The sequence below is a fragment of the Myotis yumanensis genome, unplaced genomic scaffold, assembly GCF_028538775.1.
Source record: "Myotis yumanensis isolate MYYU_CA2020_CCGP unplaced genomic scaffold, mMyoYum1.0.hap1 SCAF_3, whole genome shotgun sequence".
Taxonomy (NCBI): domain Eukaryota; kingdom Metazoa; phylum Chordata; class Mammalia; order Chiroptera; family Vespertilionidae; genus Myotis; species Myotis yumanensis.
Genome location: NW_027223754.1, coordinates 16,963,814 through 16,990,823, shown reverse-complemented (window position 1 = coordinate 16,990,823; position 27,010 = coordinate 16,963,814). Strand labels below are relative to the sequence as shown.

General features: G+C 43.0%; 1 protein-coding gene and 2 pseudogenes across 1 annotated transcript; all 3 read left to right on the top strand.

Annotated features, from left to right (window-relative positions):
- Positions 1-17: 17 nt before the first annotated feature.
- On the top strand, positions 18-16,777 carry SARAF (store-operated calcium entry associated regulatory factor). The gene is made up of 6 exons (XM_070408330.1): positions 18-275; positions 3,821-3,999; positions 9,027-9,432; positions 11,855-11,984; positions 12,628-12,779; positions 15,824-16,777. The coding sequence occupies exons 1-6, from the start codon at positions 176-178 to the stop codon at positions 15,847-15,849; spliced, it is 993 nt and encodes a 330-aa protein (XP_070264431.1). The 5' UTR covers positions 18-175; the 3' UTR covers positions 15,850-16,777.
- Positions 16,778-19,425: 2,648 nt separating this feature from the next.
- On the top strand, positions 19,426-21,207 carry LOC139005960 (ribosomal protein S6 kinase beta-2 pseudogene; annotated as a pseudogene).
- A 137-nt stretch (positions 21,208-21,344) lies between these two features.
- LOC139004865 (ribosomal protein S6 kinase beta-2 pseudogene) lies at positions 21,345-25,505 on the top strand (annotated as a pseudogene).
- The last annotated feature ends 1,505 nt before the right edge of the window (positions 25,506-27,010 follow it).

The window sequence follows — 27,010 nt, the reverse complement described above, 5'->3', positions numbered from 1 at the left end:
GCAGTGACGTGTGGCAGGCGCGGATCTTCGCAGCGGCGGGAGCTCTGTGGACAGACACCTTCTCTTCTCCGCGGCTGGAGTTCCCGGCGTCACTGAGCATCTGCGCGCGGATTTCCACAGTCTCGGTTCCGGTCCGCGAGTGCCTGGTAGCCGCGCACCACCTTCGCCCAGAGCCATGGCCGCGGCCGGTGGGCGCGGAGCGGACAGACGCTGCCCTCTTCTCGGCCTCCTTTTGCTTCTGATCGCAGGCCCTGCCCTGGGCTGGAACGACCCTAGTGAGTACTGTCTTCATCGCCCCTTGCTGCCTGCCGCCTGGAGCCTGCTCTGGGAGGCCCCGCGGGCGACCATTTTCGTTCCCTTGAGCTTTTCTGCCCTAGTTCCTCATTTTCATCCCCTTCACTATTCATCGGTGTCTTTTCTCTTCCCAGACCTCCGCCGGGAGAGCGGGGACTGTTGGGGAGTTGGTGGGACGGAACGACTCTGTATTCTTAACGTCCCCTTCCTTCCTTCCCTGGACTCCTAGAAATTGTCCAGCGTCACTTCTCCGGCAACGGCCCACATCCGGGTGTCTGGCGGGGAAAGCTCGAGGCTCACCTGCGCTTCTGGCTTTGTTGTCATGACTACCTGATGTCGCTGGCTGTTGTCATGGCTGCCTGTTGCTAGGGCTGGCAGTTTCCTTGACACCGTCAGCGTCGGAGTCACACTTAAGGGACAGGGTAGCAAGCCTGTAGGTAGGTTAGCAGATCATATATTTGAGCTTAACTCATGCTTCTTGTTGTGTCCATTACAGTGAAGCACATTGCGTGACGCTAGCTCTTCTGTTTTTCACCATATTCTGGAATTGAAGAAGTATTTTCATCTTATAATTTTTGTGTGTGTGATGCAACATGATGTGATTTTTAGGGAAAAGGTTCTTTTATATTACTATGTTATTAGACTTCTCTAACGAACTTTTGTGGGACCAATAATATTACTTGTTATTAATGTACGTGTGTATGTGTATCACATACATACAGATTTCCACTTAATAAATGATGTGCGCTGTTAAATTGGAATTAAAGTATGACGTTTAAACGTTTAAAATTCCATTTTTGCTCTACGGAGTAAAGATGTTAAGGCCTGGTGGGAAGTGTACCAATATTGCATTTGTGATTTGGTGATAGGAAATGCCTATGTTTTTTAACTTAAGCAGCAGATTTTCTACCCCCTCCTACTTTCCATCTTTTTGCTCTGTTTTCTAGGAAATTTTCTTATCTTTAACTTTTAATAGTTCTATTGAGTTTTTCATCTCAGCTGCCCTGATTTGAATTTCCAAGAGCTCTTGTTTTGTTCTCTGAGTGTTCTTTTATAGTAACTTTGAGGATATCATAGCTTTAAAAAATTTTTTAAAAGTTTTCTTCTCTCAGTATAGTCTCTCTTTCCTCCAAAGTGTTTTTGTGGTGGTTGTATTCCATGTTAGGGCTTTCCTCATAATTTTTAGTAATTCTTGGCTGTCTGCTCTAAATCAAGGGTGCAAACCAAAAAGCTGATTGGAAGCTATTAGTGTATGATTACTGCTTTTGAACTTTGAACTTTACTGTGGGGTGACCTGGTGACTATAGGGATGCTTGGGTAGTTCTTTGTTTGGGAACTCCTGATGTTAGTATATTTAAATATTTCTTTTTTGGTTAGGTTACAAAGGGAATAGACTTTCAGTCACTCACTCAGAGGGCCAGGGAATGGTTGCTAGTGTTTTGTGAACCAGGTGGGGAAAGAGGTTCATGCTTTCAGCTTTCAGAGTCATGCAGTTACTGGAATCCCTTTTATGTTTTTGTACCTATGCTCTTTATTGTGCCAGATATCCCCTAGTACAGAGCTCTAGGGTTTTACCCTCTCCAGACATTTTCCTGGGTGGAGAAGGGGCAGTGGCAGCAGCACAGAGTTGGGGAGAGGTTCTGGGATGTAGCTTCTTTTCAGGAAGCTTTGACCTGCCAATCCCTGTTTTATTATTATTTTTATTTTTAGGGCTTCTATTATTTATGTCAGATTGGTTCTCAGTTTTCTGCCTTCCTGGTCTGGCATTTGGCTTTTATGTCCGTCTACCCACCTACCATTATACCTCCTGTAGGCTTGCACCTTTCCAAATTCCTTTGCCATCTCCTTTTCTGTTTTACATGACGTTGTTCGTTCACATCATCAAAACAATCAATTTATTATAGTTTTAGTGGAATTTGGGTGGTAGAAAATTCTGATAATTTGACATGTTGAATATAGGAAATTAGGTGCTAACAAAATGGTAGAGAGTGATGCCTGCCACATACAGCAATGAAAAGTGGGTTGCTCACATGAAGCCTCTTGACATCCACGGAGTTAATTATGGGGTACTGGAGTGCTGTCAGGAAACCCAGAGCCCCCACAACTGCTTGCTCACCGAAGGACCCACACAGCACAGTCTGCTTGCCATACCTGCCTGGAGTTTCTGTTTTGGAAATAACAGCTGCAAGAGTGTTTGGAATCCTCTTAACTTTGCAAGGAGGTTGTCAGTTTGAGGGTGAAATGGATATTGAATGAACCAGTCCACAGTCATCTTCCATCACAATCCAAGGGTGATAAGTAGGAAGACTATTTTCCAATAACATTTTAAAATTCATTTATGTACATGAATACCAGACATAATTTCCTCGTCTTGATTTTTTATTCTTAACCCTTTGAGTGCCAACCAATATCCTAGGAACTATGCTAAAATTGCCAAGGCATTTTTGCTGATTTTACAGCAGTTTAGGAAAAAAATTATGAATCGCAAGTAAATGAAGTTACATATTCAAAAACTTAAGGAAACCTTTACTACATTTGTTTTCATCTTTGACATATATTGTTTGCTGATTGTATTATAAAATACTAGTAGAAAAAAAATTGCGATAGCGCTCCCGGCACTTTTGGCGAAAGAAGGAGGAGTGCGCGATCGCGCTCCCTGGCAGTCTAGGGTTTAAGCTTCTTTGTCAATGTGATTTTTAATTTGTAAAACAGTTTAAATGTTTTGACTTTTAAAGTTGTGAAATATTTTAAATATTTAAATATGTACACAATGAACACCCATATATACCCACCACCCATTTTTATTGAATCTTCACATTTTATCATTTTGGCAGCAAATCTCCCACCCCCAAAGTAATAAAACATTAGGGATAGAGAGCTAGTTAAAGCCTCTTCTCTCCATCTCTCCTCAGAGAGACTCATCTGAATTTGGAGTTTAATTATTCTTGTTTGTGTTCCCATACTGTCATAGTATATACATTATATACATTATTATGTAAACATTAACAGTATGTAGTACTGTTTTGCTTGTTTTCAAGGTTTATGTAATTCTTTCATACTAAACATTCTGCAACTTGCATTTTGCATAAATGTTGTTACTATTTCTAGTCTGATTCATGAGTTCCAGTTCACTCATTTTAACTACTGTAGAATATTTGCATGGTATGAATAAGGCAAAATTTTATTAAGCCACTCACCTGTTAGCATTTAAGTCTTTAATTGTGCTTCAGGAACATTGATGTATATTTTTTGCTATTTTAATTATCCGTTGATGTTGTTGTACCATAGTATATTTCAGCATATAAGCAGTTTAAAGGTGTGACCACCTGAATTTTGTGCAAGAAGCCTGAACGCTGTTGGTATGGCTTTGGGAGAGTGTTTCCTCTTCTCTTTCTTAGTCATCCTCAAACGGCGAGAAAGACCCTTACTTTTCAGAGTATTTAATATGACAAGAGTTTTATTTGATTAACTGTCTAAGTTTGGCAAGGTATTTACTATATGGTTATCTGTGTTCTTACGATTTCAGACAGAATATTGTTGCGGGATATACAAGCTCTTACCCTCCACTATGATCGCTATACCACCTCCCGTAGGCTGAATCCGATTCCACAGCTGAGATGTGTTGGAGGCACAGCTGGATGTGATACTTACACTCCAAAAGTTATACAGTGCCAGAACAAAGGCTGGGATGGTTACGATGTACAGGTAATATTCATTACATTGATGTCTGTCTAAATGGGATTTTTATTTAATAAAGTGTTTATCGGGACATTATTCAGTATTTTGGAGAAGCATATATAGAAAATCTCAGTTTAACCTAAAATATATAGACATAAATCAGTCATTTATTCTCTGGAAGAAACATGCTCCAAAAGAAATGAACTGATTTTAAAGCCTGGAAATATTCAAGACGTTAGTAAATTTTCAAAGCTTTTCACATACTTGGGGGGAGTAGAGGATTTCTCCTGGGTGTCATTTTTATGTCATTTCCTCAGGAATACCAACCTGCCCTTAAGAAGTAAAGTTAAGATGATAAGGAATCGTAGGTTGTAAATGGGGTATATGTGTCCCTTTTGTGCTTCACACACTTGATTCTAAAGTTGTTTTAGAACTGAGGGTGGCTGCTCCTGCACAAAAGCATTTCCATGGGCTTCATTTGTTGTCTTTGGGACTGGCATTTTGTACTTAGGTTGGACCATCTTTTTGAAGTTCCAAAATTTATTCTTTAGAAATTTATTGAATGAATTCAGTTTAAACAATACTAATATATTTCTACTTTGTATTCTGCCTGCTTTTAAAAGAATTTAAGATAGTTGGTTATTTGCAAGAAACTTGTGTTGACAATTGCCACTTCCATCAGCATGATAATTATGCATGGTCTGTGAACCAGGGGGTCGCAGTTCAATTCTCAGTCAGGGCATGTTGCCTTGGTTGCGGGCTTGATCCCCAATGTGGGGCATGAGGGAGGTGGCTGATCAGTGATTCGCTCATCATTGATGTTTCTGTCTCTTTCTCCCTCTCCCTTCCTTTCTGAAATCAATGAAAATATATTGGGGGAGAAAAAACCCACAAGAACAAAACCCCCAAAAAAACCTAGTGGTCTGTGCAGTTCAGAGGGAGTTCATATTTACTAGGTAATACTTATTTCACAACATTTTTTCCTATTATTGCTAACTGAATCACAGAATTGTCAGGTTAGAGCAGAGTCCCACTTTCATTTTGCATTTACAGTCAATTGGATAAAAAGATACTAATGGAGAAGTCATTCATTAAACATATATGAAATTGATTAGAAAAAATTATGTTTAATGAATGACTTTTCCATCTTATAAATAAGATGGTGCCATAAGCCTCAAAGACACTCTCTTCCTAGTAGAAGAGATAAGACAAGCACTCAAATTACATGTAGATGCCAACAAAGTGTTACAAAGTCATGTCATTTATAACATTGAAGGGATTGGGGAAGACTTAAAGAAGGTATGTGCTGCATTAGGAAGGAAGGGTAAGATTTTTTAGAGCTAAAGAGATAGAGAAGGGAATAGCATGAGCAAAGAAGTGCAGTGTAGGGGATATCTTACATTAACATAAGTATAGCAGCAGGAGAGAGCCTTTTTCAGTTCCAAAAATGTAAATATAATTAGAGCTATTTTTAATATACACTATTAAGAAAGTGACAATTAACATGAAATACCAATAGAGATTTTGCTTGTCTTATTTACCTAAATTAGCAAGTTTATAAATCTTCCTTCAAATAAAATTATTTAAAAAATAATGAAGCAACAATAAAGACAACAAAATAGAAAAATTGTATTATTCAAATTAAAAACTTTTGGTCTTCAAAGGAGACCATTAAGAAAGTCAAAAGACAGCCTACACAATGGGAGAAAGCTTTTGCAAATATATCTGATAGGGGACTTATATCTAGAATATAGAAAGAATTATTACAACTCAATAAAGAAGACAACCAAATTTAAAAGTGGGCAAAACATCTGACTAGACATTAAAAAATTTTTTTATCTTTATTCTTGAAAGTCCCCCTTTCCCCCCATTGACCCTTTCTAGCCCACCCCCTGCCCCAGGCCTTCACCACACTACTGTCTGTGTCCATGGATTATGCATGTCCTATATAATAATCCTATATAATAAAAGGTAATATGCAAATTGACCCAGAATGACTGGTCACTATGATGCACACTGACCACCATGGGGCAGGTGCTCAATGCAGGAGCTGCCACTCAGCCAGAAGCCGGCTCATGGCTGGCCACTGCAGCGGTGGTGGTGAGAGCCTCTCCCACCTCCGTGGTGCTAAGGATGTCCAGCTAATGGCTTAGGTGCGCAGGGGGCGGTTCTGAGTTGTTAGTTGGACATCCCTTGAGGGCTTCCGGGCTGCCAGAGGGAAGTCTGACTGTCAGCTTAGGCCTGATTTCCTGGGGAGCGGGCCTAAGCCAGCAGGTGGACTTCCCCCAAAGGGGTCCCAGACTGTGAGAGGGCACAGGCTGGCCTGAGGGACCCTGGCCTCCCAAGTGCACAAATTTTTGTGCACCGGGCCTCTAGTATGCATGTAAGTTCTTTGCTTAATCTCTTCCCACTCACCTACCAACCCATCCCTGCCTTCCTTCTGTGATTCCACAGTCTGTTCCATGCTTCTGTATCTCTGAATCTATTTTGTTCATCAGTTTATTTTGTTTAGACTCCACATATGAGTGAGACCATGTGATACTAGTCTTTCTCTGACTGACTTATTTCGCTTAGCATAATACTCTCCAGGTCCTCCCGTGATATCTCAAAGAGTAAGAGATCCTTCTTTTTTACAGCTGCATAGTATTCCATGGTATAAATGTACCACATCTTTTTTATCTACTCATCTACTGAAGGGCACTTGGGCTATTTTCAGATCTTAGCTACTGTAAATAGGGCTGCTATGAACATAGGGGTGTATATATTCTTTCCGATTGGTATTTTGGGTTTTTTAGCATATATTCCTAGCAATGGGATCACTGGAAACAAGATATTTCTTCAAAGAAGATATGCAAATGACCAACAAGCTCATGAAAAAATGTTCAGCATCATTAGCTATCAGGGAAAAACAAGTCAAAACCACAATAAGCCCTGACTGGTTTGGCTCAGTGGATAGAGCGTCAGCCTGTGGACTGAAGGGTCCTAGGTTTGATTCCGGTCAAGGGCATGTACCTTGGTTGCAGGCACATCCCTGGTAGGAAGTGTGCAGGAGGCAGCTGATCAATGTTTCTCTCTCATCGATGTTTCTAACTCCCTATCTCCCTTTCTCTCTGTAAAAAATCAATAAAGTATATTAAAAAGAAACACAATAAGATGCCAGTTAATACCCAATAGATAGGCTATCATATAAAAAATAGATAATAATAAATGTTGGTGAAGATGTGGAGAAACTCTCATACATTTCTGTTAGGAATGTAAAATGGTGCAGCCTATTTGGAGAATTGTCTGGCAGTTCCTCAAAAGGCTAAACGTATAGTTACCATATGCCCCAATCATTCCACTCTTAAGAATATACCCAAGAGAATTGAAAACATGTCCACACAAAAGCTTGTATATAAATATTTTTAGCAGCATCATTCATAATAGCCAAAAAATAGAAACAACTCAAATGTCCATTATTGATGAATGAATAAACATAATAGGGTATATCCATACAATGGAATATTATTTAGCCATAGAAAGGAATGAAATACTGCTACTTGCTGCAACATGAGCCTTGAAAAACATTATGCTAAGTGAAAGAAGTCAGTCACTGAAGACCACCTGTTGTATGGTTCCATTTATATGAAATGTCCAGAATAGGGAAATCCATAGAGACAGATTGGTGATTGCCTAGATCAGGGAGATTAGCAGGGGAAGTAGGGAGTGACTGCTAATAGATATGAGATTTCTTTTTGTGGTAATGAAAACATTCTAAAATTGATTGTGGTGATGGTTTTAGTATATTCAACTCTGTGAATACACTAAAAAACTATTGGAATGGATGATATATGGTATATGAATTATCTATATATGTAAAAGGCTGAGCGACCATCCTACCATCCTACTGGCTGGTAGGTATGACACGCACTGACCACCAGGGGGCAGACACTCAACGCAGGAGCTACAGAGCTGCGGTGACTTGGCAGCAGCGGTTCTCCGGTGATGCACCCTGGAACTGGAGAGGAGGGAACCCGATCCCCGCAGGCCAGGCTGAGGGACCCCACCTGCCGGAGGGACCCTGCTCACTCCGCAGATGCCCTTTGAGCCCTGGCGCCGCCCCAGGTGCAGCTGGCTGGGAAGGGACCGAGGGAGGTTGGCTCCAGGGAGTATCCGGACCGTCTCTCACCCAGTCCTGCTGGCCACCTTCTAATTAATTTCCTTTCAATGTGCATGAATCCGTGCACTGGGCCTCTAGTATCTCAATAAAGCTATTATAAAAAAATTAAAGAGTGTACCTGAAGTTTGAGAGATCATTTGTCTTTCTCTTACAGAAAAACTTACAGAGAGGCAATAGAACCAATCAGATCTATTTTAGCTTGTGTCTCTTTAAATGTTGTTAAAAAGAGGCATGTTACCTATTTAGCTCAAAATAAAGTTATAGAATTTAAATTAAACTTGGGCTATTTTTTAAGGTGGAAAATTTTGAGACTAATGTGGATTCTTTTTGCATTTTTTGAGATATTTTTTAAAAAAACGTAAGAGAATTACTTATAGGATGGGACTCTGGAACATTAGTGAATTGTTTTAAAAAAATTTGTGTCAAAAGTTTTCTCAGAAGGTTATATACTATCTCTAATACTGTATGTAACTACCATAGCTTCATATATGATGCTGATTTTTGAGCCTCATCATTTAAAACCTATTTTAAAAGCATCTTGAACAATAGTGGTAAAAAGTTCAAATTTAGAAAATTTGCTTCAAATTTGTAAATTAGGGAATACTTAATATGTACAAAATAAGTCCTTACATCTATATGTAAAGATGAAGGAATAATAATAAAATGAACACTTAGGTACCCACCACCTAACTTAAGAGGTAGAATATTAACATCACCAGCATCTTCAAGGCCTCTAGCTTGCCCTCCTCCCAACGCAGAAATATTTATTGTCCTGAACTTTATCATTTTTTGCTTCATTTTGCAGTTTTATGGCAGTTAGATAACCCAAATGATAATATATTAAGTGAAAAAAATCCTTTTGGTTCTAATAACTTGTTTCTGCTTTTCTTCACAGTGGGAATGTAAGACTGATTTAGATGTTGCATACAAATTTGGAAAAACTGTGGTGAGCTGTGAAGGCTATGAATCCTCTGAAGACCAGTATGTACTAAGAGGCTCCTGTGGCTTGGAGTATGACTTAGATTACACGGAACTTGGCCTGAAGAAATTGAGAGAGTCTGGCAAAAACAATGGCTTTAACCCATTCTCTGATTATTATAAAAGTAATTCCAGTGGCATCAGTGGACTGATGACCATCGTGGTGCTACTTGCTATTGCCTTTGGAGTTTATAAGTTGTTCCTTGGTGGTGGTCAAGATTCTCCTCCACCGTATTCTGAGTCTCCTCCGTATTCTCCCGGTTTTCAGGGATTCACCAACTCAGCAGGACCCCCTCCCCCGGGCTTTAAGCCAGGGTTCACAGGTATGTTTGCTGAGGCAATGGCACTAAGTAGGGTTCGTGTGAGGTATGAATCCTGTGCAGTTTGTGAAATAGAAAATGGTTGCCACAGGGAAACCAAGCAGATTTGTCTTTTCATTTTATTTTTTACTTTCAACTTCTTTTATCTTTTTTGTTCTGTTTCTCTATAAGGATATTTGTGATTATTATTTTAAGGATGCATGATTAAATTATAAATCATCTTAATCAGAAAAACTTGATCAGATTTGGTAATAAGCATTTACCTTTTTTTTTTTAATCCTCACCGGAGGGTGTTTTTCCATTGATTTTTAGAGAGAGTGGAAGAGAGGTGGAAAGACAGAAATATCAATGTGAGAGAAACACATTGATTGGTTGCCTCCTGCACGTGCCCTAACCAGGACCTGGGCTAGAGAGGAGCCTGCTAGAGACGCACCCTTGATGGGAATAGAACCTGGGACCCTTCGGTCCGCAGGCTGATACTCTATCCACTGAGCCAAACCGGCTAGGGCTTTTTACCTTGAACTTTTGTCCCACACCATACGTAAAAATTTATTCAGGTATTATAGATCTCAATATAAAAGGTAAAACAATTAAGTTTCTAGATAAAAATGTAGGAAAAAAAATATATATATATATATATATATATATTATTTTTTTGTAGGAAAATATTTGTCATGATCTTGGGATAGGCAAAAATATCTTAGAACACAAAAAATACCATCCATGAAAGAAAAGATGGATAAATTAGACTATTTAAAATAAGAGTGCAAGCTACATACTTGGGGAAAATATTTATAGGACACATATCCAACAAAAGGTGCATATCTAGAATATATAAAGAACTACAAATCTAAGAAAAGATAGACAATTCACTTTTAACAATGGACAGGATTTGAACAGATGCTTTATAATAAAGAGGATATCCGGATATCCAGATATCCAATAAAAGTATGAAAAGGTGTTTAGCATTATTAATCTGGAGAATGCAGATTAAAAGCATAGTGAATTCATTATTAACCACCATAATGGCTAACATTATATGCTAAGTAGTCAACTGAGGGTAGTCAGCTAGAACTTGTTGGTAGGAGTTAGAATGGTAAAACACATTGGAAAACTCAGTATCTCCTAAATGTACACCTACTCTATGACCCAGTAGTTCCATTCCTTGATACATACTAAGAGAAATGCATGTATACATACACAAAATATCATGCACAAGAATGTTCATAGCAGTTTTATGCACAGTAGCCGAACACTGGAAATGAGATGTCCATTAATATTAGAATGAGACAAATTGTGCTTTCTTTCAATGGAATACCACATATTATTTTTTAAAAGCCCAAAACCTGATATATACAGTAATAGGATTGACTCTCATAGATGTGATTTACCAGACCAAAAGAGTACCTACCATATGATTCCATTTATCAAGAGTGCAAGTATGGCTAAAACTAAAGTTTGGTGAAAGAAGTCAGAGAAAGGCTTATCTCTGATGTGGGTGGGTGTCTATTGGGAATGGTCATGAGGTGGAAGCTTTCTGTGTGGTAGAAATGTTCTATTGATGTGAGTAGTGGTTACACACACAGATACATATGTATAAATTTACTAAGTTTCACACGTTTGATTTGCATACTTTATGTATATTACACATTAGTTTAAAAAAAGTTCCTCTGAGCAGAAGAACTTTTGGTTCCTTTAAGACCTGACTTTCCAACTGATACAAATATCTGGCTGTCTCCACTTGGGTTCCTCCATTAGACACTCAAGCATAGCTGTCTCCTGGAGCTTTTAGAAATGTTCATGATGCAGAAGGGAAGTAACTCTGATAAGCGGGAGTCATTTTCTTTTTTTTTTTTTTTAAATATATTTTATTGATTTTTTGCAGAGAGGAAGGGAGAGAGATAGAGAGTTAGAAACATCGACGAGAGAGAAACATCGATCAGCCGCCTCCTGCACATCCTCCACTGGGGATGCGCCCGTAACCCAGGTACATGCCCTTGACCGGAATCGAACCCGGTACCCCTCGGTCCGCAGGCCAACGCTCTATCCACTGAGCCAAACCGGTTTCGGCGGGAGTCATTTTCTAATAGCTCATCTTAAGCAGGGCAAATGTGACCTTATAGGAAGACCCCTCATCCTAAAATAAATCATTAGTGATAAACCCATATTTTACTAAAACACTTTTTGAATTCAACTTGTTTATAAGTTGAGGCCTGAGTACTAGTAAAAAATAGTACTACAGAGGATGTGGCGAAGGCCTGGGGGGAGAGGGCGGAGGCTGAGTGGGGTGGGGCATGGGGACATCTGTAACAGTGTCAACAATAAATAGTACAGATGAAATAATTGAAATATCCCATTATCTTTGGTTCTATAGGCTATGTTTTGTTTAAATGAGGATACTTAATTAATTAATTTTTATTTCTAGGAACGCCTGGTGCAACTTACGGTTTTGGCAGTGCTTTCACAGGACAACAAGGAAATGCAAATTCGGGACCAGGTTTCTGGACTGGCTTGGGAACTGGAGGAATATTAGGATATTTGTTTGGTAGCAATAGGTAGGCTTTGCATTTATCTCACTTGGTCTTTAATTCAAAATTTCTTTAGAGAGTTCTTTGTTTTGCTTATAGTTTGACTGGATTTGATAAGGAAAATAAATTATAATGAATTACCCTTATTAAATCAGGTTCTTTGGCGATGGGGAAAGGTATACTATATGTGCCGTGATCAATATTGTGTGTGTTATTTTCTTTCATTGTATTTCTTCTTCCTATGTCATTCTGATTAGATAACATGAGATAGGAAAAAGACTTTACTTGACATCTGAGAAAATAGGCAGGAAAGAGCAATATTTGGGGAACAGAATTCTGGTTTGGTAGGAGAATGATAGAAGTAAGGCTGGAAGAAACTTAGGGTCAGATTTTGGAATGTCTTCAATATTATTGGTAGTTTAAGTTTAGATTTTATTCAAGTTTGAATTCAGAAAGAAAGCTGTTTCTCCCTTTCATTTTCTTCCCCCATGGCAATGACCATAACAATATCAGAAATATGAAACAGTATTTAATTCATGTTAATCCTAATATACCAGAATATTGAAGAAAAAACACAATAAAGATTTTTATCTGATAGTGTAGGGATAGGAAGGTATTTAAAAATTAAAGGCACAAGAAAAATACTTGATACACTTTTATGTCTTTACAGGGCAACAACACCCTTTTCAGACTCATGGTACCGCCCATCTTATCCCTCATATTTCGGCACAGGAAATAGCCGTGCTTCCTCCCCGCATTGTGGAGACTCCGGTAACTATTCAGCATGTTCAAGTTCACAGACAAAAACCAGAACAGCATCAGGTAAGAGCAAAAATATGGAAGTTCAGAAGATGATTAACTATATATTTAGCACTCATGGTTTTATTTGGTATGCACACCAGAAATATTAATAGCACAATTAACTGAGATTAAAATATAATTCAAATTCATCCTTTTCTTGCACTTCTAAACATTCTTTAAAAATCAAACAAGGATTTGATTTAAATTTCTGCCACTAACCAAGGATTTAACTGAAACCTTCCTGGACATTGGTGTCCATATTTGCTTAATTCTGTGATATCTAGGGATCCTTTAAGTCAGTGGTTCTCAACCTTCTGGCTCTTTAAATACAGTTTCTCATGTTGTGACCCAACCATAAAATTATTTTTGTTGCGACTTCATAACTGTAATGTTGCTACTGTTATGAATCATAATGTAAATATCTGATATGCAGGATGGTCTTAGGCGACCCCTGTGAAAGGGTCGTTCGACTGCCAAAGGGGTTACAACCCACAGGTTGAGAACCGCTGCTTTAAGTTCTAAAAGGGAATTTTCTAGGTAGAAATTTGAACTTTTAAAGTTTAGTAAAACTCAATAAAAATTGAACCGTATTTTAAGTAATTGTCAAGATTTTGATTATAATGTTACAGTTACTAAGAGGACATTTTGCAAAATGCAAAGATTCTTAAAAACAACTATTTGGAGTAAACATTTGGCTAATTAGCAGAGAATGGGAGGTGGTAAGTAATGAGGCAATAATGGGATGCTGTGTATTGAGTGTCTTCTTCAGCAGGGGGAAGTTATAGAACAATGATTAATTCTTGAAATTGGTAGAATATATTTAAATAGGTTTTGAAATGTAACAGTGGAATTTTCCTAATGCTGCTGTGAATATAAATTAATACAATAACTTTGAAAAACTGTTTGGCATTACCTAATTGAACCCAAGACTCAGCAGTTTCATTCTCAGATATATAGTAACAGAAATGCATATGCTTGTATACCAAAAGATAAGTACAGGAATATTCATAGCATCCCTATTCATAATAGCCTCTTACTGGATTACTCATCAGCAATAAAATGGGCGAATAAATTGAGTTATTGATACTATGGACTACTGTGCAACAGTGAGAATGAATACATAGTTGTATCCAATAATGTGGATAGGTTTGCCAAATAGAAAGAAACTAGGCACAAAAGAATATATACGATAGGATTACAACATTCATATTTATAAATATACATGTTTAAAAACAAGCAAAACTAACCTGTGGTGTTGGATGCTAACTGTAGCTAATAAAAGAGAAACATGCAAATTGACCGTACCTCTGCTACACTCACAAGCCATGCCCACCAGCCAATCAGGAGCGAGTATGCAAATAAACCCAATCAAGATGGCGGCGGCCACGGAGCTGGAGCGAACAGGAGGCTTGGGTTGCTCCTGGCGATGGAGGAAGCCAAGCTTCCCGCCTGCCCTGGCTGTCTGTGTGCTCCGCTCAAGGCTACAAAGTTTCAATTATAGAAGATAAATAAATACCAGATACCTGCTTCTAGCTGCTGGGGCCTCCGCTCAAGGAGGGTCTGGGAGCCTGAGTTGCCTGGGGCTGTGGTCAGCCTGCAAACAGATATCAGCCCCTCACCCAGGCAGGCCAGTCACCCCATTGGGGACCCCCACCCTGAAGGGGGTGTGGTCTGCCGGCAAACAGCCATTAGTCCCTCACCCAGGCTGGCCAGGCACCCTAGCAGGGACCCCCACCCTGAAGGGAGTGTGGCCAGCTTGAAAACAGCCCTCAGCCCCTCACCCAGGCTGGGCACGCCCCTCCAGCTGGGACCCTCACCCCATGGGGGCGTGGCCAGCCTGGAAACGACCACAGGCCCCTCGCCAAGGCTGCCCCACACCCCAAGAGAACCTCCACCCTGATCCAGGACACCCCTCAGGGCAAACAAGCTGGCCTCCATCCGTGCCCCAGGCCTCTATCTATACTAATAAAAGGGTAATATGATAATTAGACTGGGAGACCTTCCAGGAGACCTTCTGGATGTTCTTCTGGACAAAGCTATGGTGGTGGGGCCGAGGTAGAGGCGGTTAGAGGCCAAGAGGGGAGGGCAGTAGTGGGTGATCAGGCTGGTGGGGGCCGAGGCCGTTGGGGGTAAGCAGACCAGCAGGGGGCCAGTTGGGGGCAAGCAGGCCATCAGTGGGGGTCAGTTGGAGGTGATCAGGACAGCGGGGAGGGGGGGACAGTTGGGGATGAGCAGGCTGGCAGGCAGAGTGATTAGGGGCAATCAGACCAGCAGGCAGGCAGAGTGATTAGGGGCAATCAGACCGGCAGGCAGGCAGGACATCCTTTGAGGGGGTCCCAGATTGGAGAGGGTGCAGACCGGGCTGAGGAACACCCCCTCCCCCGTGCATGAATTTTGTGCACCGGGCCACTAGTACCTTATAATTGGGAGGATATATAAAAATGTAACTACATAGGACACGACAAAAGAAAACTCATTCTCAGTGGAAACAAAAATTATAAAAACCATAAATATCAACTAATATGTATGGGATTTATATGAAGAAAATCGTAAAACGTTACCAAATAACTGAAAGGAAACCTGAAAAAAATCAAGAGACTTTTCAGGTGGGAACACTGTCATTTTGTAACCCTTTAGCACGTGTGCATGTGTGGCCATTGGAAAGTCCAAAACTCCCCACATTATTTCTATTTACCCCTGGAGTTGTGAGAGGTGGTAGGACATAGCTTAGGCTCCATTGGTTTTCCTGCTTTTCGGCTTAGACTTTGAGTATTGCCTGAACCACGTTGGCCCCAACGTCGACTACATCTTTGGTTTACTGGACTAAAAGTTATTTGCTGCAAGCAACTTGAGTAGACTTGATGATGAATGGATGATGGGGAGGGCTGTTTTGGGGAGGAGCTGCACTTTGTTGTGCATAGCCCTGTTCCATCAGGGCTCACATTCTCTCCTTCTCGCATGTCTCTTTTATTCACTTGCTAACAATAAAATGTATCATGTTGTAATTTTATAAGCAATTCTAGTGCATTAAAAAAAATAATATAAATTTTACTCTTTTCATTTAGGATACGGCGGTACCAAAAGACGATAAGAAAGTAAAAAGTTGAAGTCAAACACTGGACGCAAAATTTCTGATTTTTCATCACTTTCTCTTAAAAAGTGCTACCAGCCAATAACTGGGAAAGGGAATATTAAAACATTCTGTGGTGTTTTGTCTTGTGTAGCTTTTTGTATTTTATCATTTAGTGAAACTAAAGTTGATAATGTGACAAAATACTTATGTAGAAAATTGTGTTAGTGTAACATGCAGATGTTTATTATAGTTTTTGAAAGTGATGATTACTGTAGAATGCTTAAAATGTATTGTTTAATTTCTAAAGACTGTGATGCCATGAGAAGCATTAAGAATGAAGGCTTTATACCCGTGGTTGGCAAACTGCGGCTCACGAGCCACATGTGGCTCTTTGGCCCCTTGAGTGTGGCTCTTCCACAAAATACCACGTGTGGGCGCACGTACAGTGCGATTGAAACTTTGTGGCCCATGCACAGAAGTTGATTTTCGGCCTGGGCGAGTCTATTTTGAAGAAGTACTGTTGATATTTGGCTCTGTTGACTAATGAGTTTGCCGACCACTGCTTTATACCAATAGACACTGAGTAATTAAAATTTCAATCTGGTTTTTGTTCATGGTTCATAACCTCATAGAAACAATAATATATTTGGTATTCAGTATTTGGTGTTTGCTCTTCTTCAAACATTTAAATCAAGCTTTGAACTACTATCCTAACTTGTGGGATTTGAACTATTGTAGTTACTTGTGGGAGTTGATCACTTTGAGCTCAGGAGCTTTGAATCCTTCCATGGTGGTGGGGTTTTGTTGAGAATTACCTTTGTTAGGAAAAGGTAGGAAACAAATAAGTATCTACTAGAAGTTTGTTGTGAATGATTGTGTGCTTATAAAGATTCTTGAAATCTCCTAGTTCATTTCTCAAGAAGTAAAGTTCAAATGCTTTAACCAAGGTCTTTAACAGCCAGAGCATGCAATTCTGTGTGGACCATCAAATATTGCTATAGCAGTTTCAGTCTTATATTAAAGTGAAAAAAATAAAAACAAGGGGTTTTATTCTTACTCTTTTTACCTGCTTTGGACACAAACTGATGTTACCTTTTTACCATTTCCCCCAAAAATGTTTCATGCAGAAGTTCTAGCCCCCTAAACAGTAATTTCCCATGGAAATCTAGCCTTAGTTACCAGTTATTTTGTGAATGTTCTCAAACAAGTAATTTGGAAATTGTGTGGAAGGAAGCCTGTGCTAAAAATTGCTTTAAAAAAAAGAAAAAATTAAATCTCCTAGCTTCCAAAGGTTGCACAGTCTGTCTTAGTTAAGCTGTAACCTTAAAGTTTCACTTTTACTTTTTAGGAACCATTTAGAAACAAACTTTTTTTTTTTTAAATATATTTTATTGATTTTTTACAGAGAGGAAGGGAGAGGGACAGAGAGTCAGAAACATCGATGAGAGAGAAACACCGATTAGCCGCCTCCTGCACACTCCCCACTGGGGATGTGCCCGCAACCAATGTACATGCCCTTGACCGGAACCGAACCCGGGACCCCTGAGTCCGCAGGCCGACGCTCTATCCACTGAGCCAAACCGGCCAGGGCTAGAAACAAACTTTTATTTAGATTTTAAAATGTGATTTAGGGAGTAGTTAGGAAGGTACTGTGAATAGAGCTATCCTTTTTTCATCAGTAAAACTTGGTAGAAATTTTTATCTGTTACAGAGGAAACAATTTTTCCTCAGGTTGCAATAAATCCTTATCCTGTTTTTTTTTAGTTTTTTTTTTTAGTGGTGTAATAAAAGAAAATCCAGTTTATTGCTTTTTTCCCCCCCTATTTGCTTATTGCTTACTTTTTTTGCTACAGGAATTGGTAATCTTGCATTGAATAGGTTTTACTTGAGAGCAAAGTGAAAAATTTTGTTAATTTAGAATTGCTGTAGATTGGGCTGATAATAGTGATCTGTGCGTTAAATTTGCTGTTCTCAAAACACTCTGCTCAGATTTCTATTTTTGAATACGTTATTGTAAATCACTGGAATCAAGGAAAATAATGAGTGAATATAGAGTTAACTAAATTGGTGGCTCGGACTCCTCTCAGGAATCCTAGAGTGTCCGTTGAGGCTCTTTCAGAGTCGGCCTGGAAGGAAGAGAAGGAAAGAAGCTGAGTGTGTAGGGCTTAAGATCCTCTCCTCCCCCCACCCCCATATGTTTACATTTCCTTGTTGTTTATGGAAAAGATTCTGAGGTATTCCCTTCAAAATCTAAGATAGTTTGACTGGGTCCCATTAGGAGTTGATGGCCCTGGGAAGTCCTTCAGTTGGGAGCTTGGTGTGCCTGGGAGGGCATGAAAAGGAGGAAGTAGGGAGGTGAAAGGGAGCTAAGATAAACTTTACAGTTTTACGAGGATTCAGCAGATCTTTTTGGATGTTAGGGTGAGATTTTTTATTTTTTAGCCAGTTATGTTACTCTAGTTCTATGCTTCCCTCTGCAGCTCCTTGATCTCTACCATTCTGACCCCTGTCCTCCAAGACTGGCTTAAGTTTCTTTAAAAATATATATACTGTGTATTGATTTCAGAGAGAAAGGGACAGTGAGAGAGAGATAGAAACATCAATGATGAGGTTCCACCTACTTTGTTTCAAGTTAACCCTCTCAAATTCAAATATCTGGAGTTCCCATCTCCTTCAGGGCAAGTTCCTGGATCTCTTTGAGTGACAGAGCAGCAAGCTTCTTGAAACCCACTCCATAGATGTGCTTATGGATGTTGATGGTGTGTTCTCTGGTCATTACCTCCTGGATGGCACAAAGGCCCTACTTCTCTCTACTGTTATTTGCTAGAGCCATTATGCCAGGCCCAAACTGGGAAGGAAGTAGAGACATTACATTTACTATTATTATTTTAAAACATATTTTTTATTCATTTCAGAGATGAAGGAAGAGGGGGGGAGAGAGAGAAACATCAATGATGAGAATCATTGACCGGCTGCCTTCTGCACACCCCCACTGAGTATTAAGACCACAGCACTGGTATGTGACGTTGACCTGAATCGAACCCGGGACCATTTAGTCCACAGGCTGGTGCTCTATCCACTGAGACAAATCAGCCAGGGCCAGATTTTACTTTTAATTTCAGTTTCTTCCTCAGCAAAAATGGGATTAAAGGGTGTGGAGAAATTCAATGGGATGATTACCAAGGAGCTAATCAGATTATACATTTAACCAAGGTTAATCCCTCCCAGCCTGCAGGAATGAGAGGAGATCCCACCAACCAGATTTCTGAACTTCCTCCTATCCCCACCCTGGCCCACATGTCCCGCCTCCAGGGAGGAACCTATGGGGAGTGAGGTCTTAAAGAGATTCGCCCTCCTAGTGGTATATATAGGCCAGGCTCACATTACTAAGCATTTCACTGGTAGGAGACTGGCTTTAGAGACTCTTCTTGGAGGCGCACTTCAGGGACTCACTCAAAGGAGCAGGCCCCAGCTACCAGGGTGAGCTTGGGTCATCAGCCGGCCGCTCTCGACTTCGCGGAGAGATACCCTTGAGGCCCGGCCCGGGCTGCCAGTCACTGAGTCACTGGTCCGCACCGAGGGTCCTGTGGGGCCGGCGCCGCCATGGCTGCCGCATTGGACCTGGACCTGGAGACGGAGGAAAGCAGCGAGGGCGAGCCAGAGTTCAGGCCTGTGGACGCGTGTCCCCTCGCCAACCTGAGGATGGCTGCCCTGGAGCCCATGTGGCACTGTGAGGAGGTGGAGCTGACCGAGACCAGTGTGAAGCCCGGCCCCGAGCGCCTGGGGCCCCACTGCTTTGAGCTGCTGCGTGTGCTGGGCACCGGGGGCTATGGCAAGGTGTTCCAGGTGCGAAAGGTGCAGGGCACCAACGTGGGCAAAATTTATGCCATGAAGGTCCTGAGGAAGGACGAGCTTGTGCGCAGCGCCAAGGACGTGGCGCACACCCGGGCTGAACGACGCATTCTGGGGTCGGTGAAGCACCCCTTCATTGTGGAGCTGGCCTATGCCTTCCAGACCAGGGGCAAACTCTACCTGGTCCTCGAGTGCCTCAGTGGCGGCGATCTCTTCACACACTTGCAGCGAAAGGGCATCTTGCTGGAAGACACGGCCTGTTTCTACCTGGCAGAGATCACACTGGCCCTGGGCCACCTCCACTCCCAAGGCATCGTCTACCGGGACCTCAAACCCAAGAACATCATGCTGGACAGCCAGGGCCACATCAAACTGACGGACTTCGGACTCAGCAAGGAGTCCATTCACGAGGGTGCTGTCACCCACACCTTCTGTGGCACCACTGAGTACATGGCCCCTGAGATTGTGGTGCGCCGCGGCCACAACCGGGCGGTGGACTGGTGGAGCCTGGGCGTCCTCCTGTACGAGATGCTCACTGGCTCGCCACCCTTCACTGCAGAGAATCGGAAGAAAACCATGGACAAGATCATCAAAGGGAAGCTGAGGCTGCCCCTTTACCTCACCCCGGATGCCCGGGACCTCGTCAAAAAGTTTCTGAAGCGGAATCCCCGCCGACGGATCGGGGGTGGCCGAGGGGACGCTGCCGACGTACAGAGGCACCCCTTTTTCCGGCACATTCATTGGGATGATCTCCTGGCCCGCCGCGTGGACCCCCCTTTCAGGCCCTGTCTGCAATCAGAAGAGGACGTGAGCCGGTTTGACACCCGCTTCACGGGGCAGGCGCCAGTGGACAGTCCGGATGACCCGGCCCTCAGTGAGAGCGCCAACCAGGCCTTCCTGGGCTTCTCGTATGAGGCGCCCTCCGTCCTGGACAGCCTCAAGGAGGGCTTCTCCTTCTAGCCCAAGCTGCGCTCCCCCAGGCGCCTCACCAGCAGCCCCCTGAAGTTCTCACCCTTTGAGGGGTTCCGGCCCACTCCGGCCCACCAGAGCCCATGGAGCCCCCTCTATGTCCTCTCCTGCCAGCACCGCCACCACCACCCTCGAGCACTGTCCCCCTCCCCATCCGACCCCCCCCCCCCTCAGGGAAAAGGAAGTCCAAGAGGGGCCATGGGCACCCTGGGCACTAGGAGGATGGGCAGGGATGAAGCCAGCTGCTGAGGCTCCTCCCTGCAGGCCAAGAAGCACCCCAGGGGACATTGGGGTCCAGGAGTGAGTGTGTGTGAGAGCGTGTCTCTGTTGGGAGTGGCCATGACCCTGAATCATGAGCCGGGGCCCCTGAGCTGTGTGCTTGCAGAATAAAGGATCAGATCATAGCAAAAAATAAAATTAAATTAAAAAATAATAATAAATAAATTATTAAATAAAATAAAATTTTTTTTACAAAAAGAAACATCAAAGATGAGAATCACTGATCTGCTGCCTCCTGAACCACCCCATGCTGGAACTGGGGATGGAGCCTGCAACCCAGGCATGTGCCCTTGACCAGATGGAACCCGGGACGCTTCAGTCCACAGGCTGATGCTCTCTGCACTGAGCCAAACCGGCTAGGGCAAGACCGGCTAAAATTTATCGATTGCTCTTCCATACACATGGTACACACTTTTATTATTGCACTCAGTATGTTGCACTGTAATTACTTTTCAGTATAGGTCTTTTTGTGTTTTAAAATATATTTTATTGATTTTTTACAGCGAGGAAGGGAGAGGGATAGAGAGTTAGAATCATCGATGAGAGAGAAACATTGATCAGCTGCCTTCTGCACACCCGCAGTGAGTATTAAGCCCACAACCCTGATAAGTGACCTTGTCCTGAATCGAACCCAGGACTATTTAGTCCACAGGCTGGTGCTCTATCCACTGAGACAAATCAGCCAGGGCCAGATTTTACTTTTAATTTCAGTTTCTTCCTCAGCAAAAATGGGATTAAAGGGTGTGGAGAAATTCAATGGGATGATTACCAAGGAGCTAATCAGATTATACATTTAACCAAGGTTAATCCCTCCCAGCCTGCAGGAATGAGAGGAGATCCCACCAACCAGATTTCTGAACTTCCTCCTATCCCCACCCTGGCCCACATGTCCCGCCTCCAGGGAGGAACCTATGGGGAGTGAGGTCTTAAAGAGATTCGCCCTCCTAGTGGTATATATAGGCCAGGCTCACATTACTAAGCATTTCACTGGTAGGAGACTGGCTTCAGAGACTCTTCTTGGAGGCGCGCTTCAGGGACTCACTCAAAGGAGCAGGCCCCAGCTACCAGGGTGAGCTTGGGTCATCGGCCGGCTGCCCTCGACTTCGAGGAGAGATACCCTTGAGGCCCGGCCTCGGCTGCCAGTCACTGAGCCGCTGGTCCGCACCGAGGGTCCTGTGGGGCCGGCGCCGCCATGGCGGCCGCATTGGACCTGGACCTGGAGACGGAGGAAAGCAGCGAGGGCGAGCCAGAGTTCAGGCCTGTGGACGCGTGTCCCCTCGCCAACCTGAGGACGGCTGCCCTGGAGCCCATGTGGCACTGTGAGGAGGTGGAGCTGACCGAGACCAGTGTGAAGCCCGGCCCCGAGCGCCTGGGGCCCCACTGCTTTGAGCTGCTGCGTGTGCTGGGCACCGGGGGCTATGGCAAGGTGTTCCAGGTGCGAAAGGTGCAGGGCACCAACGTGGGCAAAATTTATGCCATGAAGGTCCTGAGGAAGGACGAGCTTGTGCGCAGCGCCAAGGACGTGGCGCACACCCGGGCTGAACGACGCATTCTGGGGTCGGTGAAGCACCCCTTCATTGTGGAGCTGGCCTATGCCTTCCAGACCAGGGGCAAACTCTACCTGGTCCTCGAGTGCCTCAGTGGCGGCGATCTCTTCACACACTTGCAGCGAAAGGGCATCTTGCTGGAAGACACGGCCTGTTTCTACCTGGCAGAGATCACACTGGCCCTGGGCCACCTCCACTCCCAAGGCATCATCTACCGGGACCTCAAACCCGAGAACATCATGCTGGACAGCCAGGGCCACATCAAACTGACGGACTTCGGATTCGGCAAGGATTCCATTCACGAGGGTGCTGTCACCCACACCTTCTGTGGCACCACTGAGTACATGGCCCCTGAGATTGTGGTGCGCCGCGGCCACAACCGGGCGGTGGACTGGTGGAGCCTGGGCGTCCTCCTGTACGAGATGCTCACTGGCTCGCCACCCTTCACTGCAGAGAATCGGAAGAAAACCATGGACAAGATCATCAAAGGGAAGCTGAGGCTGCCCCTTTACCTCACCCCGGATGCCCGGGACCTCGTCAAAAAGTTTCTGATGCGGAATCCCCGCCGACGGATCGGGGGTGGCCGAGGGGACGCTGCCGACGTACAGAGGCACCCCTTTTTCCGGCACATTCATTGGGATGATCTCCTGGCCCGCCGCGTGGACCCCCCTTTCAGGCCCTGTCTGCAATCAGAAGAGGACGTGAGCCGGTTTGACACCCGCTTCACGCGGCAGGCGCCAGTGGACAGTCCGGATGACACGGCCCTCAGTGAGAGCGCCAACCAGGCCTTCCTGGGCTTCTCGTACGAGGCGCCCTCCGTCCTGGACAGCCTCAAGGAGGGCTTCTCCTTCTAGCCCAAGCTGTGCTCCCCCAGGCGCCTCACCAGCAGCCCCCTGAAGTTCTCACCCTTTGAGGGGTTCCGGCCCACCAGAGCCCATGGAGCCCCCTCTATGTCTTCTCCTGCCAGCACCGCCACCACCACCCTCGAGCACTGTCCCCCTCCCCATCCGACCCCCCCCTCAGGGAAAAGGAAGTCCAAGAGGGGCCATGGGCACCCTGGGCACTAGGAGGATGGGCAGGGATGAAGCCAGCTGCCGAGGCTCCTCCCTGCAGGCCAAGAAGCATCCCAGGGGACATTGGGGTCCAGGAGTGAGTGTGTGAGAGCGTGTCTCTGATGGGAGTGGCCATGCCCCGGAATCATGAACAGGGACTGTTTTCGGGGGAGGGCCTCCCGCCGCTGAGCTGTGTGCTTGCAGAATAAAGGATCAGATCATGGCAAAATAATAATAATAATAATAAATAAATAAATAAATAAAATTTTTAAAAAAGGAAACATCAATGGTGAGAATCACTGATTCCCTGCCTCCTGCCTGCCCCATACTGAAACTGGGGATGGAGCCTGCAACCCAGGCATGTGCCCTTGACTAGATGGAACCTGGGTCGCTTCAGTCCACAGGCTGATGCTCTCTTCACTGAGCCAAACCGGCTAGGGCAAGACCAGCTTCAATTTATCTAATGCTCTTCCATACACATGGTACACACTTTTACTATTGTACTTAGGATGTTGCACTGTAATTATTTTTCAGTATAGGTCTTTTTGTTTTTTTAAATATATTTTATTGATTTTTTACAGAGAGGAAGGGAGAGGGATAGAGAGTTAGAATCATCGATGAGAAACATTGGAAAGACTCACTGAACATTTAGTTCTCAAACTAAAAAGCTATTACTTGTGGAAGTTTAGGAGTTGGGACCTCTGTGGCCTGTGTGTGAATAGGGACTGAGAGGAAGAATGAAAAGAACATATCAAGACCAGTTTTCAGAATGTGGCAACAAATATGGTAGCTGAAATCTGGTCTTGTGGTGAGGGGTCATATTTTCAGATTGCTGTCCAGAAGGCATTTAAGAAATATGTTCAGCTACTCTGGACAAAGTCCATGGGTTCTCGAGTAAGTGGGGGTAAAATGTGAGATCCTTGGAGAGGCAGAATGCCTCCAGCTAATCTAAAGTATTGGGGTTCTGGTCCCGTTTAATTACAAAAAATAAAAGATGCACCCGTATTTGTTCCGCAAGTTGGTTAATTATAATGGTTATGCCAATGCAAAGCTCAGTGGATTTATTACTTCCTTGATGTGGATGAACATTTTATCATTACAGTCTTTTTGGAAGTTACATCTCTCTACTGCTTCGTATTGAGTTCTGAAGATTATGTAAAACTAAAACAGAAACAAAAAAACCACTCTGTGTATAGCCAGGAAGTTTGTCAACATCCTGCATTTATTCAGTTGATTAAACAACAACAAAAATCCCAAAAATATAAATTTAGGAGTTCCCAGTTATATTCATTAAATTTCATCATGTACTCGGGCTGGTTTGGCTCAGTGGATAGAGCATCGGATTGTGGACTGAAGGGTTCCGGGTTTGATTCTGGTCAAGGGCACATACCCAGGTTGCTGGCTTGATCCCCAGTATGGGGCATCCAGGAGTCAGCCGGTCAATGATTCTCTGTCATCATTGATGTTTCTGTCTCTCTCCTTCTCCCCTCCTCTCTGAAATCAATAAAAATAATTTAAAAAAAGAACAAAAATTGCAACAAACAAGTACCTATCAAAACAACAATAACAGAAAAAACTTCATTATGTGCCGGAGGCCGGTCCATCCTTGCTGCTTGACGCAGTCGCTGCAGGAAAGAGGCATCTGCACAGCATGTGTTTCAGTGGACCTGGCGTATGTAGCATACTGTTTTTAATAAGTTTGCTCCCTTTAGCACCATGTGTTTTAACCAAGGTCACCTCTCCGAGAAAGGTTGTTTCCCCAGGTGGGGATCTTTCCCTGAGGTTAGGGAGGGGATACAACCCCTTAATTAAGTGCCAGGTGGGTAATTAAGCTACATGGTCTTTACTCCCTGGAATGGAGATGAGAAACACCTTAACCCTTGTAATAGAAATTGACGGGATTGGAATCGGCTGGTATAAATACGGATGTAATAAGACAATAAACGTCAGATCCTCATCAGTTCCTGACCAGAACTCTGACCAGAACTTTGGCTGGAGATCCTGGCTATAGGTCCTGACTAGGCTGCTGACCAACTGAAGGCTGTCTTCGTGTCATTCCTTCTTCGCCGACTCTGTCCACACCTTTGGGGACCCCTGGACCTGCTGGGATTGGACCCCAGCAATTATGTTTCTTTTTTGGATGACAAGAAAAGATTTGAGTTGTTGATATCACTACAAATACTACTAAGTCTTATACATATAATAGTCATGGTAGGTTAGTCAAAGGGTTTCAGGATTCTTGCCTTCTTGAACATTATGGCTAACTTTGAAGAGCAATGCCAGATTTTATTTTCCCCGATATAGAATTTCTCATGATATATCCTAATAAAAATTGTTATGACGTATTTTGTCATGGCACGAAGAGAATCCAAAATTTCAAAATATACATTTCTCTGCAATATTGGTTGCCACTTTCTAGCCTTTTCTAAATTAATTTCATTTTTCATCACTAGAGGGCGGTATTGCTTCACTAGTCAGAGTTAATGGGCAGCAAAATCTTTCTACTTTTAATACTTAATGGGTTATTTATGCTGTTATAGACCTACTAGATAGATTATTTTCTTCCAGACTGTTACTAGAATATAAGGTTTGCCTATATTACAGTTGTTATTCACACACGATGTTTCTGACATACTATAAGAACCAATGCGGTCTGCTGTCATTGTTCTCACATTTTCAGTCATAGAGGACTTAATTCTTTTCTATACATAAAGATATATACAGATTCTGATGACTTCTCATCTTTCCCACTATTGACATATAGGTTCAAGCCACTATACTATCATCTGTCACTTTAGTGAGGTCTACTCTTTTTTTTTTTAAATTAAATCTTTATTGTTCAGATTATTACATTTGTTCCTCTTTTTTCCCCCCCATAACTCCCCTCCTCCCAGTTCCCACCCCACCCTCCGCTCTCACTCCCCACCCACTGTCCTCATCCATAGGTGCACGATTTTGTCCAGTCTCTTCCCGCATCTCCCACACCCCTTCCCCCTCCAAGAATAGTCAGTCCATTCCCTTTCTATGTCCCTGATTCTATTATAATCACCAGTTCATTCTGTACATCAGGTTATTTATTCACTTGATTCTTAGATTCACTTGTTGATAGATGCATGTTTGTTGTTCACAATTTGTATCTTTACCTTTTTCTTCTTCTTCCTCTTCTTAAAGGATACCTTTCAGCATTTCATATAATACTGGTTTGGTGGTGATGAACTCCTTTAGCTTTTCCTTATCTGTGAAGCTCTTTATCTGACCTTCAATTCTGAATGATAGCTTTGCTGGATAAAGTAATCTTGATTGTAGGTTCTTGGAATTCATCACTTTGAATATTTCTTGCCACTCCCTTCTGGCCTGCAAAGTTTCTGTTGAGAAATCAGCTGACAGTCGTATGGGTATTCCCTTGTAGGTAATTGAGTCTCTTTCTCTTGCTGCTTTTAAGATTCTCTCTTTGTCTTTTGCTCTTGGCATTTTAATGAT